Source organism: Pleurodeles waltl, chromosome 6 (genome assembly GCF_031143425.1).
Source record: "Pleurodeles waltl isolate 20211129_DDA chromosome 6, aPleWal1.hap1.20221129, whole genome shotgun sequence".
Classification (NCBI taxonomy): Eukaryota; Metazoa; Chordata; class Amphibia; order Caudata; family Salamandridae; genus Pleurodeles; species Pleurodeles waltl.
Window position 1 is genome coordinate 39264703 of NC_090445.1, and position 18351 is coordinate 39283053.

The 18351-nt window shown below is 45.3% G+C and overlaps 1 protein-coding gene across 1 annotated transcript; it reads right to left on the reverse strand.

The window, feature by feature from the left end:
- Nucleotides 1–12502: 12502 nt before the first annotated feature.
- On the reverse strand, nucleotides 12503–17731 carry LOC138299129 (tumor necrosis factor-like). Its single transcript, XM_069237175.1, has 4 exons — nucleotides 17194–17731; nucleotides 16399–16441; nucleotides 15477–15542; nucleotides 12503–14253 (listed from the first exon to the last, which is right to left on the reverse strand). The coding sequence occupies exons 1-4, from the start codon at nucleotides 17386–17388 to the stop codon at nucleotides 13844–13846; spliced, it is 714 nt and encodes a 237-aa protein (XP_069093276.1). The 5' UTR covers nucleotides 17389–17731; the 3' UTR covers nucleotides 12503–13843.
- Between the last annotated feature and the right edge of the window lie 620 nt (nucleotides 17732–18351).

Below are 18351 nucleotides of genomic sequence, written 5' to 3' on the forward strand. Positions count from 1 at the left end.
ACCGAGCGAGTCAAAGAAAAAAAACACAACTAACCCAGATCAACAAAAGAAGAAGGAACAGTAAAAAGAGGAATTCATGCCGTGGAGGGGGGAGCTGAAGTGTCGAAAAACCTGCAATTTTGGAAAACGAGGTGTTGCTTCGGTTTCGAGGCGCAAACACTCTGAGCTGCTTGGCCGTCCAGTGTGTTTTTCCAGAATGTGTCCTTTGTGGCATGTCCACAAACCCCACGTAGTGATTCTGACCTCGCTAGCTCCTTCCTTCACCACCTCGAAGTGATAACCCCTTGAGCGGTTGGCCTGGTGTACTAATGTACAGTTAGAGCCCGACTACTGATTACCAGTGAGCGGCAGCGCACAGTATGATCTAGGCGCTTATGACAGATGCTAATTACTACCCAACTCACAGATACTTACGTTACGACATCGGAAGGATGAATCCCTTCCTTGAGATGACCGCCAAGAGTCGGACACTTCAGCTTACAAAAAGATCCCCCCAATAAATGCATTATTCCACTGAGCTATTTCACATGCCCTATACCAGTGGTAATTATGCAGTTACTCCTCTTCGCGTAATTGAGAATAATTTGGTGGTGGGGGGGATCCCTCTGCGGGAGCACATTTAGTGAGCGGCCTTGAAGCACCCCTCACTACTCATGTTCTGATGCATTTAGAGCTGTTTAAAAAAAAAAAAAAATGGATTCGGGGGTGTGATTTGCGCTAATCGAATAGCAGCATATCCCAGTAGTGGGTTGGAGGAAATCCTACCCCAAGAGCACAGATAGTGAGTGAGAGCAGCGGCTCGCGCTCACTATTCACGTTATGCTGTATTTAGCGCTATTTCTTAGTTGAAATACATCCTTGCATGCAATTTGGACGCTAGGGGGTATTTTTGAGCTAAGAAATAACACTAAACGCAGAATAAATCTTCTTGCGTAAACTCAAGCGTAAACTTGTGTAATTCTTAGTTAATAACCCATAACAATTATAGTGATTTTTGTATGGTGTAAGGCTTGAGTGGCTGTTTACAAACATTAATATAGGGGGCGCTGCTTATATCTAGGGCTCCTGGTTTCATGGTATTTCTTTTTTTTTTACATTTCCATCTGTATTTATCCATTAAAAAAAATATATATATATATATATCTGTATTCATCTATGTTTAGTTTGTGTTTTGTGAAAAAAATAAGCGGAAACTAGTATTTTTCTACATTTATTTAACCCATAAATGTGCACTCAGACACAAACTCCTGACCAGTTTCAATGACATGACTACCCATACATGATAAAGAAATACACTGGTGTGAAAACAAGTGCATCTACAGGTGTTTAAACCCCATTAGGAAATTTCCTCGCTTTTTTGACTCCTTTACCTGTAATTCTGCACTACTATTGGCCAGGCAGTCACAACTGACAGGATTTAAAATCACCCAAAAAATCAACCTAACTTCTGTTTTTTATCCATATTTAAAAATAAAAACAGACAGAAAAACAGATAGTTTCTGTCTATATTTATCAGTCAGAAAAGGAAAAAGGAAAAATGAGATGACATCAGGTTGATGACGCTGGAGTGGAACTATCCTACAGGTATTACATTTTATATAGATTAAGACTTGAGAGCTTGTTTCCTGCAGGCAATGCGGTTGTCTCCTACACAAGAAGTTTTCACACCTCTTAGACTGCACTTACATGCACGCCTACTTTTAGGGGACAGATACAACATTTGCTGCCAGTTTCAGACAAGGCTTAGAAACTGAACCTTTGTTTTGTGAAAGCTCCACAGCTTATTTGCAAGGAGCGAAACACATGTCGGCTGTGGATACCTACTATTAGTCAATAAATAAAAGGAATCTTTAATGCGACCAAATCCTTGAGCATCTGTTTTTAAACCACAAGAAGGGGAAGAGTGCCATGAAAGTTTTTACTTTGAACCACATGCATTAATTGGGTGGGGGCTCCTACCCAGGTCCTATCTCTGGTACATATGCTAGCTCTGCTCCACTTATAGTACCTTCTCATGGGTGAACAGTTACATGGTTGTTCCTGTAGGTGATTTGGAGGCCCCATTAGATGAGTCTGGATTGGAAACACCTTCATATGTTATAATTATGTTATATGATTGAAGGCTTGATTGTTTTTTCCTCCAGGTAAAGCAGTTGTCTTAAGTTGTGAAGTGTGGGCTGGTTGTATTCTTCAGGTGATCTGGTGGCCCACATGGGTGAGGCTGGGCTGGAAACATCTTCCTGGTATTATAGTGATTTTGTGTGGGTGAAGACTGGAGTGCTTGTCTCCTCCAGGTGTTATAGTTGTTTTGCACATGTCAAGGGTACAGTGGTTGTTTTCTTCTGGTGATCTGAACCCCCCCAGAGGGATGAGGCTGAAACAGAACTATCCTGCAGAACATGGGTACTCACAAACATTTCCCCAGGGGCCACAAAATACTGTCTGTGGCATGCCCGAGTGCCGCACCGATGCCAGCAAGGTTAAAGTCGGGGTGATGAAAGGTGGGCGTAGGGGGAAGTGAAGCAGATGCGTGGTGTGGACAACAAACCGAGCCTTGATGTGACTTCTGTCTACCCCTGACGCTCTATTCTCATGCACCAAGACTTAAAGCATTAACTTCTAATGTGAAACGTGAGAGGGGAGAGATACACATCTGGTGGCTGAATTGCAAAATGTGAAACCAGAAAACCTGGCATCAGCCCTGGCTTCCCCATTTGACCAAACTGTGTGATCTTAGGCAATCGGTTAATTTCAGTTTGCCTCCTTTTTCTTCATTACTACACGAGAGCCCCTTGAAATACATGAGTTCATGATGTATGGTATACAAAACCTTCTCTTGTGTTTTATTTAATAAACTATAACATTGTTCCAATTATATAACAATCAAGGCTACACACAAGTTGCAACTGACAAATGACTCACCTCTTGGTTCACTAATGACATTGTTTTCAGAATGGCGGTGGCATGAATGTTTCCAAGATAATGTTTGAAAACTATCACTTCGAATAAATGCCTAACTGACTCTCAATGCAGTGACATAATCTGCTGTTAGTAAGGCAAAAAGCTCATGCATGTTAATAAAATAGGCTTTTTGAAGTTTGCAGAGAGTTTATCAAGTATTTACCAGGGGCGGCTCCACCTCTAGGGCGGAGGAGTGTTGCCTGCCCGCCAGCAGCAGCAGCTTCTTTAAACCCTTTAGTACAGAATTATAATAAACTATGTTTATTATCATTTTGTATTAAAAGTGGCGGTGCCACGGACTGTGACGAGCACAGACAGGAATGCACTGTGTACTCCACTGAGAGCGCATATGTGTTTAGCCAGCCGTCTCAGGCCGGCCAAAAACACATGCGCAGTGTGCTCTCTCCAGCCCAGCAGAGAGCATGCACAGGCTCCCAGTCTGCCTGGGAGTGCCCTGGCCACAGGGCAGGCTGGGAGCCAGTGCCTGCAATCCACTCGAGGACGGAGCAGCGTGGAGCAGAGAGGAATTAAGGTAAGTTTTTAAAAATTATTTTATTCCTCCCCGCCACGCGCTGCGCCGCCCCACCCCTTTTCCCTCCTACCAGCCAGGGGTATTTACTTGTTTAGTACAAGATGTCTTTAAAACTAAATGTGTTCCTAAACATAAGTTGCCTAGGCGACTTAGTTAACACGTAAATAAAGTATGCCAATTTTACAGCATTCGGAATGTTACTGCTCTGCCAAGTGAACAGAAGCCCAGTGCTGCTGTTCACCAGGGGGCCACAATTAAAGGTCAGGAGGGCCGCATGTGGCCCTTGGGGCGTACCTGGAGTATCCCTGCTCCAGAAAATAGTGATTTTGTGTTGGTGAAGACTGGGGGTAGTTGTTTCCTCCAGGTGATGTGGCTGTCTTACACATCAGCTCCAGGAGAGGCAGTTGTCTTATGCATGTAATGTATGCAGTAGTTGATTCTTCAAAGCAACCTGGTGATCAATCAATCTGCCAAACAGCATTTATAGAGCACGCTAATCCCCCATGAAGGTATCCAGTCACTGGTTCCAGGAAGCAAGAGGGCTTCAGACGAAGAGCCAGGTCTTGAGTCCCTTTCTGGATTCCTGGAGGGAGGGAGAGGTCCTCAGTTGGATGGGGAGTCTGTTCCAGGATTTCATGGCAAGGTAGGAGAAGGAAGGCCTCCACCGATGCTGTGGAGGTTGTGGGTGTGTAAGCGAGGGAGAGTCTGGAGGTTGATGACGTATCATGAACAAGGCTCTCCTCCCCAGCTATTAGAATGATTTTTGTTTTGGTGAAGAGTGGAGTGTTTTTTTCCTTCTGATCTTGTGAAGGCCAGATATAAGTAAAAACATGCTAGAACAAGGATATAGATATTGTGTTAACACAATGTATTACATGTACATTGAGTGATGTTACTAAAGGATGAAACATATCTATCTCAGGAAGTAGAACAACAGAGCAGCCCTTGAAAAACATGCCCTCATCAGCTTTCCACATTTTCAGTGCAGGAGCTTTGTATGCTAATTTTTCAGGTTGGCCAAAAATCATTATATGTAGAGGCAAAGGTGGCCAAATAATTCTCGAAACAAATATTTGTTATAGAAAGGGTTCCAGTGCAAATAGTTATGGGCAATGGGGAAGAGCCAGTATCTCAGAGGAAAAGATTTGTGATCAAACCTGGTATGAATTATTTGAGAATTTCTGTCTACTACCCTCAGTGCAATGGCTTGGTAGAACATTGGAATCGAGCATTGAAGGGAGGCTTGCAGTTGGCGTCTGAAGACGGGAACCAGTAGTTTGTGGTGAGGAAGTTGTGTGAGCACACCTAATGTGGTTACAGGGAACAAATAAAGGTATTTGTTGAAATTGTCTGATGGAAATGTCTTGGGTGTAAGGGAAGTGCCACATTTTCCAGAATCTGTGCTGGACAAACAACCAATGGTAGCTATGAGGAGCAAAGAGCATCACTCTGATGTGGAAGGAAATTAAGGAAATGTTGGTGTCTGAGTGAAATGACTTAAGAAAGTATCAGTGTGCTTGGAAGACTTTGAAAGCCAGTCAGTGAACCACATATGCGCTGACTCAAGAACAGTTCCAACTATGATCTAATTTTATTGTATGCAATGACACTGTGCACATCTGTTAGTTATTAACAGATAATTACCAAAACTATACATTATTATTATATTGTAACATTATTTAAAGGAAGAGGATATGTAACATTATGCCAACTGGTGGTCTTGGTCAGAGATCTAGTGGTTAAGTCATTTATGCTCTGTTGCATTCTAGAGTGAAGTTTGGAAGATGGGGGTTACGCTCTAGATCAGGTGCTGTCTGTGTGGCTGGCATCTTTGAGCTATCTTTGAGTATGTGAGAAGTTTTGACAGGGACGTAGCTTCAGGGGGGAGGGAGTTTGGGGTGTTACACCCCCCTAATAAATGTATTTTGTGATACATAGTTGGGTGCAAGTGCTTTCAGCTGGTTATGGTGAGGTGTCTGTCGGATTTCACCAGCAATTTTTACACACACAGACAAAATGCACACACACTCTCTTCCTTTGTCTGTTTGGAAAGACTTAAAAAATGTTGGTTATTTCACAAAATAATGTGCTTTTTTGTCACTTTGTACCCCAACCAATATGCATTCCGCTCCCCTTTCATTGCCCCTTAAGCCCCTCTTGTGCGCCGTGCTTGTCCTATAACGTATTGTACCATTATGTACTATTATGATTGTTGGTAGGGTGACCAGAATTTTAAAGTAAAAAACAGGATATTTCTTAAAAATAGAAAAACAACTACAATTGTACCTCAATGAGCGTGCCGAATGGCAACCCTTATCAGCCCAGAATTACAGCAGAGGCACTCAGAAAATTAATAAAATGCAATTTTTAAAGCCAGTATCATGCCTGTAAATTAAATTGCTTTCTTTGAACAACTGCTAACTATTCCTGCTTTAGAAAACAAAGAAGGCACCTCCAACCTTTTTCAGTCGACACTATAAAAAATGGGACATGAGCTACATTTCCTGAAATCAGCTGGGACAGCTGTGAAAAAAAAGGACTGTCCTGGCAAATCCGGTATGCCTGGTCACCCTATTGTTGGAGAATATGAAGCTCACCCCCCGTCCCCGCAGTCTTACTGACCAAGATACTTCCCGTGCTCTGTCTTGTGTCTCGTTGTAGCATGGATGTGGAGTATATTGTATAGGTGCACCTGAAGTATTGCAGTTTCATATTTCACTTTAAAATGTATGTCACTGTTGCCACGGGACATTTAAAGTAAACATTGACAAGGCCAATAGTTCTGGCTTGCATTTTTAGTTCTCCCTACAAAATCTTTTTTCAAACTGCTGGAACAACAAAATGAAACAAAACATGCTTGCTTTATGTATGCAATGTATCTATTAGATTAGTAATTAAATGTGTGAGTATTTCCGAGATGGAAAGCAGTACCTCGTGCTTTGCAATGCAAGCAGTTCTTATGTAACCATGCACTTTGGATATATTTTTTAGCTGATTTTGTAATGTTTCATGATGAGCATGTTTTTGTGACAACTTATTTCCATAACTGGTGAGAGATATAATAAATATATTTCTGATATTGATAAATACGCTCTCAGTCAAAGCATTCTTTTTATTTTTAATTTGGCGGGCTAGTCCCTGTATGGCTGGAGGGTGCAGGCTCCATATTCTGCCAAATTTAGGGCCCGATTCACAAAGGTAAACTTAAACCAAAAGCTTTAATATGAGTAAAGTCAGACTTTAAGTCTAAACTTAGAATTTTGGTCTAAGTTTACCTTTGTCAATCGGGCCCAGTGAGTTTGCTACCCGGTAGGCAGCCTGTATATTTGTTTGAGCCGAATCTTGCTTCGAAGGTGTGAGCTGATTTATAGAGAAAAAACTACAGCAACAGCAAGCCTGTCAGGGTGGCAGGGCAGACCTGCTTATACTTTTTTTTTAAAAAGACCCGAAGGGGGTTCTTTCTTTGGAAGAAACAAAAGTAATGTCCCCTTCGTACTGGAAGTATTGTCCTAGTGTGTGGGGACATTTGTCAACTTTTCCTGTCAAGGGAAAGGTGTGGTTTACATGGTGGCCCCAGACATGTTGGTGGGTGTAGCTTTAAGGCTGGGGGATCAGGACATCTCAGTGCTGATGTGAGTTCTGACTAGCTCACACTTTATGCCGCAGTTCTTCCAATGTAGGGTAACAAGTCATCTCAGGTTTCCTCCGACGGTCCCATTTTCCTAATGCTTGTCCCATTTTCGCAAAATGAAATGGATGCCCTGGTTTGAGGGATGCTCCAGGTCAGCAGATGTAAATTCTGCCCAAGCTTGCACATCTATCAGACATGTCTAAGGTACAGGCATTTTCTTCCTTTGAATCCGAATCTGTTGAATTTGATGTTGTATTATATTCTGCATATATTTATAGGCCGTTTTTGTTTTTTTAATTCACTGGCTACTGTGTTTTCTTCACTTTTATCAGCATTGGGTGCTGTGTGTGTTTTTCTTCGTTTTTAAACATACACTAGCAAATGAAACTTTTTAAAAACTAAATAACCCTTTTTACTCCGTTTTAACCTTTCGTATATTCTGAACTTGGGCGCTATGTGGGGCTATTTTTAAGTCAATTCGTTATTTGATTGGGACTTTTCACTCTGGGGCCTAATTTTGCAGAGGAACCCGGCGTTTTGTTCTGTCTTGACCGGTAGACATTAACCGGCCATTTTGCGGCAGCCATCTTGGTTGTCGCACTAGTTGTTGGAGGTTGTGGAGCTTGGTCGGCCCGCCCACATGAAATACTTAAACACGGGCGGCCGCCGCCAGAGCCCAGGGATGCTGTCCTTTTTTCCATCAATAGGTTGAGCTATTCTTCTGCTCAATTGCATGCCCTTAGAGGCAATCTGTCATGTCCTGTTAAGACAAACATGCATCATCCCTTCACCTGCTTTTCTTGTCCAAATTGCTCCTGGACCCCTCCTACTGCCCCTCCGACTAATTCTCCTCCCCAACAGCTGGGCAACATGTTGCTGCTCAACTGCTGCTCCTTATCAGCACATACTTTACATATTTATACACTTTTGGAAGAATCAGCGCCTGATGCTTTGTTCCTGACGGAAACCTGGCTCAATGAGGATTCTTCAGTTGATATCTGTAAGTCCCTGCCCTCCTCCTATTCTATAACCCATATCGACAGACCTCAGATTAGAGGTGGTGGTATAGCAATTATTCACAAAAGGACCATTAAGTGTCTGACACTGCCACTTAGGATTCCAGACTGCGAAGGTATGACCTTCTCTCTATATCTATCAGCCACTTTTACCTTTTCGGGAATTCTTCTCTATCGCCCACCTGGCCCTTGTGCCTCCTTCTTAGAAGCACTACCTGAGGCTATGGCTAGCCTTATATGTAAGACCCCGAATTTAACTGTCCTCTGGGACTTTAATATCCATCTTGATAATCCAGACTGCCCTTCAGCAAAATCCCTGTTGGCCTCCTTTAATGCGTTAGATATGACCCAATCTGTCATGGGCCCTACTCATGTGAGAGGCCACACCCTAGATCTGTTATTCAGCAATATCCCGGATCTTATCATCTCATCATCGTTGCCTTTATCATGGACTGATAATTCCCTTCTTTCATTTAATTTTCCCTATGACATCCCCAGAGAACCTCAGCCCAGGCTAACCACCCCGGGGCGTACCTGGTCAAAGTTGATACCTAATCTTTGGCACACTGCACTTTGAGTTTCTACCGTGTATTACGACGATCCCCCCTTGAACACCCCGGAACGGTTCGACAGCTGGATCTCTACCACTTTAGATCTAGTATTGCCCACCAAACTAAGAATAAAAAAAAACTACCATAAATCTAAGCCATGGTATTCGTCCTCATTATTAGAATTTAGAACAAACTGTAAAAAATTAGAAAGGACTTGGAGAAAGGACTACAGCCTTTTAGCCAAAGAAAATGATAAGCAAGCCATCAGAATCTATCATCAAAACATCAAGGCAGCTCAAACTAGCTATTATAGCAGGAGAATAGAGAACTCCTCCAATTCGCAGAAGGAAATATTTCAGATTTTCAAAGAGCTCACCATTATCCCTATGCCGACCTCTCCGATAGAAGCTTCCGTTACATATAGTAACTCTGTAGCTGCTCATTTCCAGGACAAGGTTACGAAGATTTATACTGGCTTCTCGTTGGCCCCTCCTCAGAAGTCATCTGATAAGCTGGTATTGAACTCCCTACCGGCTGGGCCCTCACTAACTATGTTTTTACCGCCGACAGATGTGCAAACTCTTAAATTACTTACTACTATTAAATCTGGTTCCCCTTTGGATCCTGCCCCTCCAGCTATTTTGGCAAAAGCCGCAGACATTATTATTTCTCCTTTGACTAGAATACTTAATAACTCCCTCAGCTCGGGCTTTTTCCCTCAATCTCTTAAACGCGCCATCGTAAAACCCCTTCTTAAAAAGCCTAAACTTGACCCCTCTGTCCTGGATAACTACAGACCCATTGCTCTTCTCCCCATTCTAGCTAAGATACTGGAGAAATATGTAAATTTGCAACTGATGAGCTATCTTGAGAGTAATACGCTTCTTCAGCCCACTCAAATGGGTTTTAGAGCACAACACAGCACTGAGTCCGCGCTCCTAACGGTGACTGAGTCGGCCCGTCAATTATTAGACCAGGGAGGACATGCAGCCATCATTCTCCTTGATCTTAGCGCAGCCTTTGATACGGTTGACCACTCTCTTCTCTGCGACAGACTCTCCATGGCAGGCGTGGGAGGCCTAGCACTCTCCTGGCTTTCTTCCTTTTTCACAGGTAGAACCTTCTAAGTCCTTGGCAGTTCTTTTCTTTCGGATATCGTTCCCCTAACCTGTGGAGTCCCTCAGGGCTCCTCTTTAAGTCCAACTCTCTTTAATATCTATCTATCCTCCTTGGCTAAAGTAGTTACTCCCTATAATCTTTCATTGGTCACCTACGCTGATGATACTCAATTAGTGGTTTCCCTTTCTAGTACTGTCTTTCTGCCCGCAACCCCCAGGGAGTGGATGGTGGTGATTATACCAAATCCGCCCCTCAAGGGAGAGGCAGAAAACCCACAAGGAGAAAAACATAGGGGTGCCCAAAAGGGCACATACAGTCTTTTTTTCCCTGGGGGCGGATGTGGCAATTATGCCCAATTTACCCCCAGTGGCTGAAAACCCACTAGTCACCAAGGACTGCATTATGCATTCTCTTATGGAAAGGGAGCACATCCTTGGGCATGGGCCTGTGCTGTCCCCCACCCCACTAGACATTTTACCATCCTGGGGGGCAGGCAGAAAGGGGTATTCTCCACAAAGTGCATTTCCACTAGCCCTAAGGCTAAACACGAGGGCTTTTAAAATGAAGCCAACACAAACAAAAGGAGGGGGCAATCTACCCTGGCATCAAGCTACACCCCCATCCCAGAGGGGACATTAGTGTCTTTCTGATAGGCGGTTTATCCCAGTTGGGGAGAATGCTCCAGATCTGTACCCTGGGGAGGGTAGAAAATCCAAAAAGAACAAGTGATGGACGGAATGCCAAACAATGTCAAACATTCATCCCCAGTACAGAGAGATCTGGGCCTAAATTTATCGTTTTTTCGTTACCCATGCCATTCCAGTTTGGAGCCACCACATGCAAATCAGTCTAGACCATGTTCCCCATAGCAAAAGTCCAGCCCGAACTGCCAGGCTAGGTCTGGAAACAAGCATCCGAAAAACCAGACACTTTTTTGCAGAGCACATTTTAAAAATATTTTGGTCAACTAAAAATGTAGCTATATTCTGGCCATTTTCTCTGTCCCCTTCCACAGGAATACACAAACCCTGGGTGCTTTTAGAATATCTAGGATGATGGAAAAAAGGATGCATATTTGGCATTGATACCTTATATGGAAAATGGTTATGGGGCCCTAAGCGTGAACTACCCCAAATAGCTAAAAAAAAAAAGGGCTCAGCACTGGGGGAGGAAAAGCTCCCGCAGCTAATCGGTTAAGGCGGAGGTAGCAAGGCCACTGACTGGGGTACCAAGCAGTAATCAGGGGCCGCTGCTTTTGCTATGCCCTGCCTCAGACTGATACCCATAATGAGCCAAGGACAACCTCGGAGTGCAGAGGAAGACATTTAGGGGCCTATTTATGAAGCTTCCATGCAGCGCAGCGAGCCACCTTGCTGCGAGTCTCTGCTAGAAGGAAAAGGACAGAAATGCTCTGTATGTAACATAATACCACGCATTCGTGTCCTTTCCTTGTGCTGGCACCATTTTGGCTGCCAAGGGCCATCGCAGGCACCCTTGTGCTGTGGTGCAACAGTGCCCGCATTTCAGACAGGATTGTTTTAGTGCAGGAAGGGAAACCTTCCTGCAGAAAACAATCCTCTGAGGCTTTTCTCTCTTTCTACGTGAGAGAAGAAAAAACGAGAAGACATAAAGATATGTCTCCTCATAACGCCTCACCTTTGGGGTATTAGCATTTTGACACATTCCCAGATCTACCAGTATTGGTAAATCTGGGAATGTGCCAGATCCATGGGTAAATGCACCAAAATCCATGGGTGGGGCGATGTGGGTGCCACCCTTGCGACACACAATGATGTACAAGGGGAACGCAACTACAAAGTAAGATTTATCAAACATGCAATGTGGCCTTGCGTGGCTTGATAAATCTTACTTAGTAGTTGCGTCGCCCATCGTGTGGCACAATGGCGATGCAACTGAATGACAAATCTGCCTGTTAACTTTGTAGTACAATATTCTGCCAAGGTCTAGTTGCCAAATACGGGTCATCAGGCCACGGTTGGGTGTACTGTGTCCTGTTCTCGTACACTCTGCAAAAAATGTGACTCGCACCTCTTGAGTATTATGTCCAAACTGGAAGGCCTCTCCTGGAGCAGACAGTGCAGTTCTGTAAGATAAATATAGAACCTTCTACACAGTTATGGAGGCCACGTCTAGCTGTGTGGGTCAAGATCAGAACTCTGTCCAGTACTGAAAGCCACATCTGGAATATTTGGTTTCTCTCAAAAGATCATCTTTGGAGCATTGCACCTGCAGAATTGTGCCCAGTTTTAGAGAACTGAACTGGAATCTTGAACTTATTACAGAAGGCGCATCTGGAATGCTGTGGACAGCCCTGGAGACCCCTTCCGGGAGACCTTCCCGGGTTACTTCCGGAGGACACAAGGAGACTCCTGCCCAACTCTGGATGCCAGATATGGTTGTTAGTCCAGTTTTAGAGGGGTTGTGAACTAACTGTAGGGGATGGAGAGGTACAAGGAAGTGGCTGGGTTCCAAACCAGAGTGCAGGAAGACCTGAGGCACATGTGGGCGACTGTAGAAAGAGCGCTATGGAGGTGATGGGGAGTAACGGGGCTGTGGTGCTTCAGCAGGAATTGATAATGTGGACTGGCCTCAGCTGCCAACCCTTCCCCGCTCTTGTTTCTGTGCCAGGAATGAATCTCACATTGAGAGGCTGGTGTATCGTCTCATTTCACATTTATTCCATAGGTTTCAAGGCATCTCAGGCCACATACACAGAGTAGCACAGCTACCAATGACTGCAATTCGGACACACAAGTATATTTTCACATTTCCATACAAAAAAAATCAAACAAACAACCTCCTACATACCAAAGATATTTCAACAATTCAAATGTGTGATATTAATATAAATCAACGTTAATTGGTAGAAACAACTTGTGTTAATGTAACTCATAAGGTTGCAAAACCATATCTTTCAGATATACTCTGTAACCACAAGAACAGTGGTCAGAGATGTGCCTAAAACTACACATATATAATATATATGTATAGAAAGCCCCAATAAATATTATAGGGCCACAGTGGTGTGATAGGTCTCATCCCAACTTCTTGTTACCATTGAGAGCAGCCTACGATAATGTAAGCATCAGTATGCAGTGTGACATCACATGTTAGCAAGTAGTGAGGGGAGGGTTCTTGTGATTTACTTTTGGCAGTGTAACTCACACGCCAGAGGCAACCCGTCACTGATTGTAAACTAAATGTGATAGTATGCAATATACTTTCAGTGCATACAGTCCATTGGATGTAGTGGAACAGTGTTTCTGCCATTGGATGTAAATATTTGACCGGTCATCACACCAAAGGTCACTCGACTTAGTAGAGTGGTTTTAAAATAGCCACTGCCGGCTCCTGTCATGTAACATACATGACCTATAACGTTTGCTCTCCCATTCCATGTGTTAATATCATGGACTGGCAAAGCAGGCTAATATAAAATTGGTATTGTCTCTTACCGCTCCCCTACCACCACCCATTATACACAATGTGATACACATGAAATGGGCATACATACTGCCATATTGGCTTCTTGAGCCCAGATTGTAGAAAAAAGCAGTTAGCAACTTCTTGTTGGACGCACCAGGCCAGCCCGATGACACGATCAACCAACAGCCTTTCCTTGAGCCAATGGAAGGCAGCATCTGATACCAAAAAACAGCAGTTTGAGACAAAAAACATTAAAAAATTCAGTTGGTCACAAAAAAATAACATCACCATATATAAATAAATGAATAAATAAATATTAAATATAAATAAAATATTCTTAAAATATAAATAAATGATAAGAGTCCTAGCTCCTCTTTTCTTGCTTCTTTTTTAAGGTGGTCTTTGTACTGTTTCTCTATTTTTAGTTTCTTCTTTTGCTGGGTTTTTTTCTTGGACTTTCCTTTTCCTCTTTTTCTCTTGGTTTTTCTTTTACTGTTTTTTTTTCTTAATTTGGTCTTTAAATGTTTCTTTTTTCGAAGTTTCCTTATTTTCACTTGTTCTCCTTCCCGTCACGCACTTTTCTCTGTTACATTGCAATGGCCCCAAAGTAGTTCTGTGCACCCTTGGGGTCCAGGTGGGATGGCTGGGAGGTTTCTGTGGAGAGCACATCACCCTCCTCCAGGCTGAAGACCCCTCCCTGGTAGATGGTCTCATACCAGGGGTTTCCATTGTGGGTGGTGCCCTCGCAGGCTGACTTGATGGCACTCAGCAGAGGCACTTCGACGGGGTAGGCCTCCGAGCGCTTGTGGACAAAGTGCGACAGGTAGAGGCTGCCACGGGGTGGACATTTGCTCCCGTAGTAGACAACTTGAGTGTAGACAAAGTAGAGGCCGCGGGAGGGGATGACCAGGTGGTTGTCTTCCAGCTTCATCCCATTCTCCAGGAAGGCGTAGCCCTTGTCTGAGATCCACTCCAGCTTCTTGTTGCTGAAGTCAGCTGCAAGGGAAGGAGCAAGGCCTGTTAAGGTGAGGGACCAAAGCATGTTCTACCGCAGAGGCGACCAAAGGAGCCAATCACTGGCAGCAGAACAGAGAGGAGTCTAGGAAACCAGGAGGACCAGAGGCGGGAAGAGATGGAGAGGAGGAAAGGAGGATGAGGGATGGAGAGGTGCAAAGAAGGAGCACTGGTAGAGAAACTACGGAAGGAAAGAGAGATGAGGGAGGGAAAGAGATGGGAGGAGAAGACTGAAGGAAAAGTAGTTCAGATAAGAGATGGGAGGAAATGGTAGAGACGGATACAGGATAGAGAAGGAGATATGGGAGGAGGGACGGGTGAAAACAGATGTGGAAGAAAGATGGATGGAAGGAAAGAAAGAAAGATAGGACAATGGACAGATGGAAGGAAAGAGAGAAGGACTGAAGACAGAGAAAAAGATCAGATGACAGAAGAGAAGAGAGAGGGTGGATAGAGAAGGATTGGAGACTGGCGAAGGGATGGGCTGAAAGGATGTGAAATAGGAAGGAGGAGGCCTTAAGGAAAGAGATATATGATGGGCAGACAGAGAGAGATGGAGAAGAGGTGGGCAAAGGGAGAAAAGAAGGGAAAGGGATGGAGGAAAGGGCTGGGAAGAGATACATAGAAGAAAAAAGGTGTGTGAGAGAGTGTGGAAGTGGCTTAGAGGCATGAATGAATGTCTGCATCATAAAGATTGATGGAATCACGGTGAGCAGATGGAGCGGTGTGTATGAATGGAGAGAGCCTGACAGGTGGAAGGAAATAAGGGCCAAGAGTGGGGTGGATGGAAAACATGAAGGGAGCTTTAGATGCCTTGAAAAAGAAAGATGGCGATAGAGAGACGGGGGGAAGGAAGATGGGTGGAAGCAATGTGAGGTAGACAGGCAGACACACACTGATGGGAGATAGATGAGTAAATAGATGGGAAGAACGATGGATGGATGCATGGATGAAGGAAGGATGGGTGGGTGGATGGGTGATGGATGGATGGATGGGTGGGTGATGGATGGATGGGTGGATGGGTGATGGATGGATGGATGATGGATGGATGGATGGGTGCATGGATGGGTGGGTGGGTATGGATGGATGGATGAGGGGGAGACACGAAGGTGAAGACATAGAAGGTTTGGGTACAGAACACAAAGATGTGTGGGGGTAGAGAGACAGGGAGAGGAGCAAAGGCGCCGGGGAGGGCCTCTTCTTACCTATGAGGTGAGCTGCAGGCTTCTGCGACTCCATGGCCTGTAACTTGAGCTGCTGGGGGATCTGACCTGCAGGGAGGAAGAGGGGTCAAAGGTTAGAAACAGCAGGTGGCAAAGGGCAAGAGCAGAACATTGACCCAGGAAACGCCACAATGCAGCACCCACTCACACCTACGGGGTCCTGAGGCCCTCCCCATCCTCCTCAAGAGCAGGTGTCTCTCAAGAAGAACATGGGCTACAGCTGGGGCCTCGCTTGCATACAAAGAGGCTACCTAAGGCTTCTTGAGAAGCATGGAGCGAGCTCCACGTGGAAAGGAAAGGATGAAGGGCTGGCAGGAGGCCTCAGAGGGATGCAAGTCTGAGCTCCTCGTGGTCTCTTCCTCACACGAATAAAATGCTGTAATCTCCCTAGAAGGATGAAGGGCTGGCGGGGGCTCCTCCTGTTAGCTCCATCAGAAGGATGAGAGGCTAACAGGGCCTTTCTGTAGGAGTTCCCTCGGCGGGATGCAAACCCTCCAGGAGGTCGGCATTGTATTTCCATTGGGGGGGCATCGCATAATTACGTTATCGTCCTAAGGGGTGAGCGGCGCCGGGAGCTCCGTGTGTTCTCTCCCTCGGTGGGAAACATGGGAGACGGAACCTTCTCGTGTTGTCTCGCTCAGAGAAACTGAAGGCATAAAGTACTCGTATCTACCTTACAGTGATGGAAAGTAGCCATCGCGGCCCTGTTTTCATCAGAGTAAGCTGGGCGAGAGGCGGACAATTGGACCTCTTTTATCGACCCTGGGAAGGATGAAAGGCCGAGCACCTCATCCCGCCCGAACCCCTTTCGCTAGGATTTTAATCGAGGGCTTGCACGGACTAACAGATCCTTGCAGCAGGCGCTAGGTCGGAGGGTGTGCGATGTTTACATTCGAGTACTTACTTATATACTGCTCGGGGACTGGGTCAGCGTGTGTCGGGTCCTCCTGGAAAGCAAAACGAAAACGTCACTTAGCAGGTGTCGGAGATACAGTCACATATTAAACAGGCATCCAGTTAGTGTACTTAGCATGGCGTGAGTTTTATGATTACGGGGGTCGGTGAGGGGGTGATATATTAAACACGGAAGATAGAAGGGTGAGAGCGTGAGGGATGCATGGAAGAAGGGGGAGTGGATTATAGTAAGAGAAAGTTTGGAGGGAGACAGGAGGAAAGAAGAGTATTAAACTAAAAGACAGGTAAATATTACTAACAGTGGGGAGTTCTGGCTGCACCCCCTTTCCCCATGCTCCCTCTGCCATAGTCCACACACTTGGAGACGCTGCGAAGCGCTATGTACAAAGCGCGCGCTTGCACGTTCACTTCCTTGTCCACCTGGACTTTCCAGCCTCGGACTCTGCCCGGAAACTCCGGGGATGCTGAGTCCGGGCGCTGCCGGCCTGCCGCGCCCGAGGGCGGCTGAGCTACCTGGGCTGACTCAGGGACAGGGCAGGTTTAACAAGCGCTTGGTGGAGATCTGAGGCCGAGTGAGTCCTGCACGGCTGAGTACGGACTCTGTGTCCGCTGTTTACGTCGCTCCTAAGTCCTGAGACGTGCTTTTCATTATTGCCAAACACATAACTCCCAAGTCCTTCAAACAACCCCGACAAATAAAGGTTTTCAGCAATTATAGCCCCGACTCTCTTTAGAATTGAGACCAAGAGTAAAGCTAAGTTGAATAGCACGAAAAATAACTTACATGCTTCGAGGAGCTGTGCGGCGAAGGAATTACATTGAAGAAAAGCAGCGCCAACATCAAGGTGGCTCCAGCTAGCGCTGCGAAGGACACGCCAGCCAGCCACCGCCAGCACCGGTCTCGTCGCCGCTGGGCTTCGTCCCGGACCACCACCACCTGGCCCTTCTCCATCTCGAGGAGGAAGCTCTCGGTGCTCATGGCCCCGGGGTGGTCCTCAATGGATGAATGAATGAACGAGGACCTCGTGTCGACTAGCACGGCGAAGCCAATCACTCCAAGGTGCTTCTTGTTTGAAGATGGAGCAAACTCGGTTAAGTCCTTCGCTTACACTTTCGTTGCCTTGCCACGACGCTCCAAGTGGCCTGGAGTGCTTGTAATTGGAACTATCGCCTCAAAGCACTGCGGGAAGTTCTTATCGGCTCCTTGCCCTTTAAGTTATCGTCTCGCTGCGCGTTAAGTTCTTGTTGCGCGTTAAGTTGTTCTTGTTGCGCGTTAAGCTGCGCTTTGGTCTCGTTTTGGCTTCCCTTGATGTCTGTACCTGTTGTAGCCCACAGGGCTTTTGGTGTCCAGGCCGAGGCCGTCCCTTTTATGAGGATGCGCTCCTGGGTGTCGGCAGAGAATTCCCCATGCCATGACATCAGGCGCGCAGAGGAAAGGTGCCCATTCGCCAAGAGCCAGCTTCCTCTTTCTGTTTCAGCCGGCCCCGGCCTCCCGCCCCTTCCCTCCCCCATCTTGCACCTGATGAAGCAGAAAATGAAGGTTTTTGATTTATTAACGCTTAAACGTAGTGCTGAAATAATCATGTGTGACATTAACCGAACTAATAAAGATTGTACGGGGACAAAATGTGCCCTCAGAGTAGTTTGCCAACATTTATATGCGTGCTTTATATAACGTGGTGTATTAGAATTGCACTAATCCGACATAATCATAAACGTATGCTACGATTTGCTTGTTTGAAATGCTTTAGCTTAGCATTACTTTAGCGGAGGCTTTGGCCTAGTGTCCTGGTCTCACGGTTTAGATGCTCGTATTTTTCCACTGTGCTATTAAACGTGTATTTCTGCTTGAAGCTGTACTTTTCCACAGAAACTGTTCACATGCTTATCTTAAAGTTAGTGCCAGCATGGCATATTTTCTCTTTAATTCAAGGTCGACTTG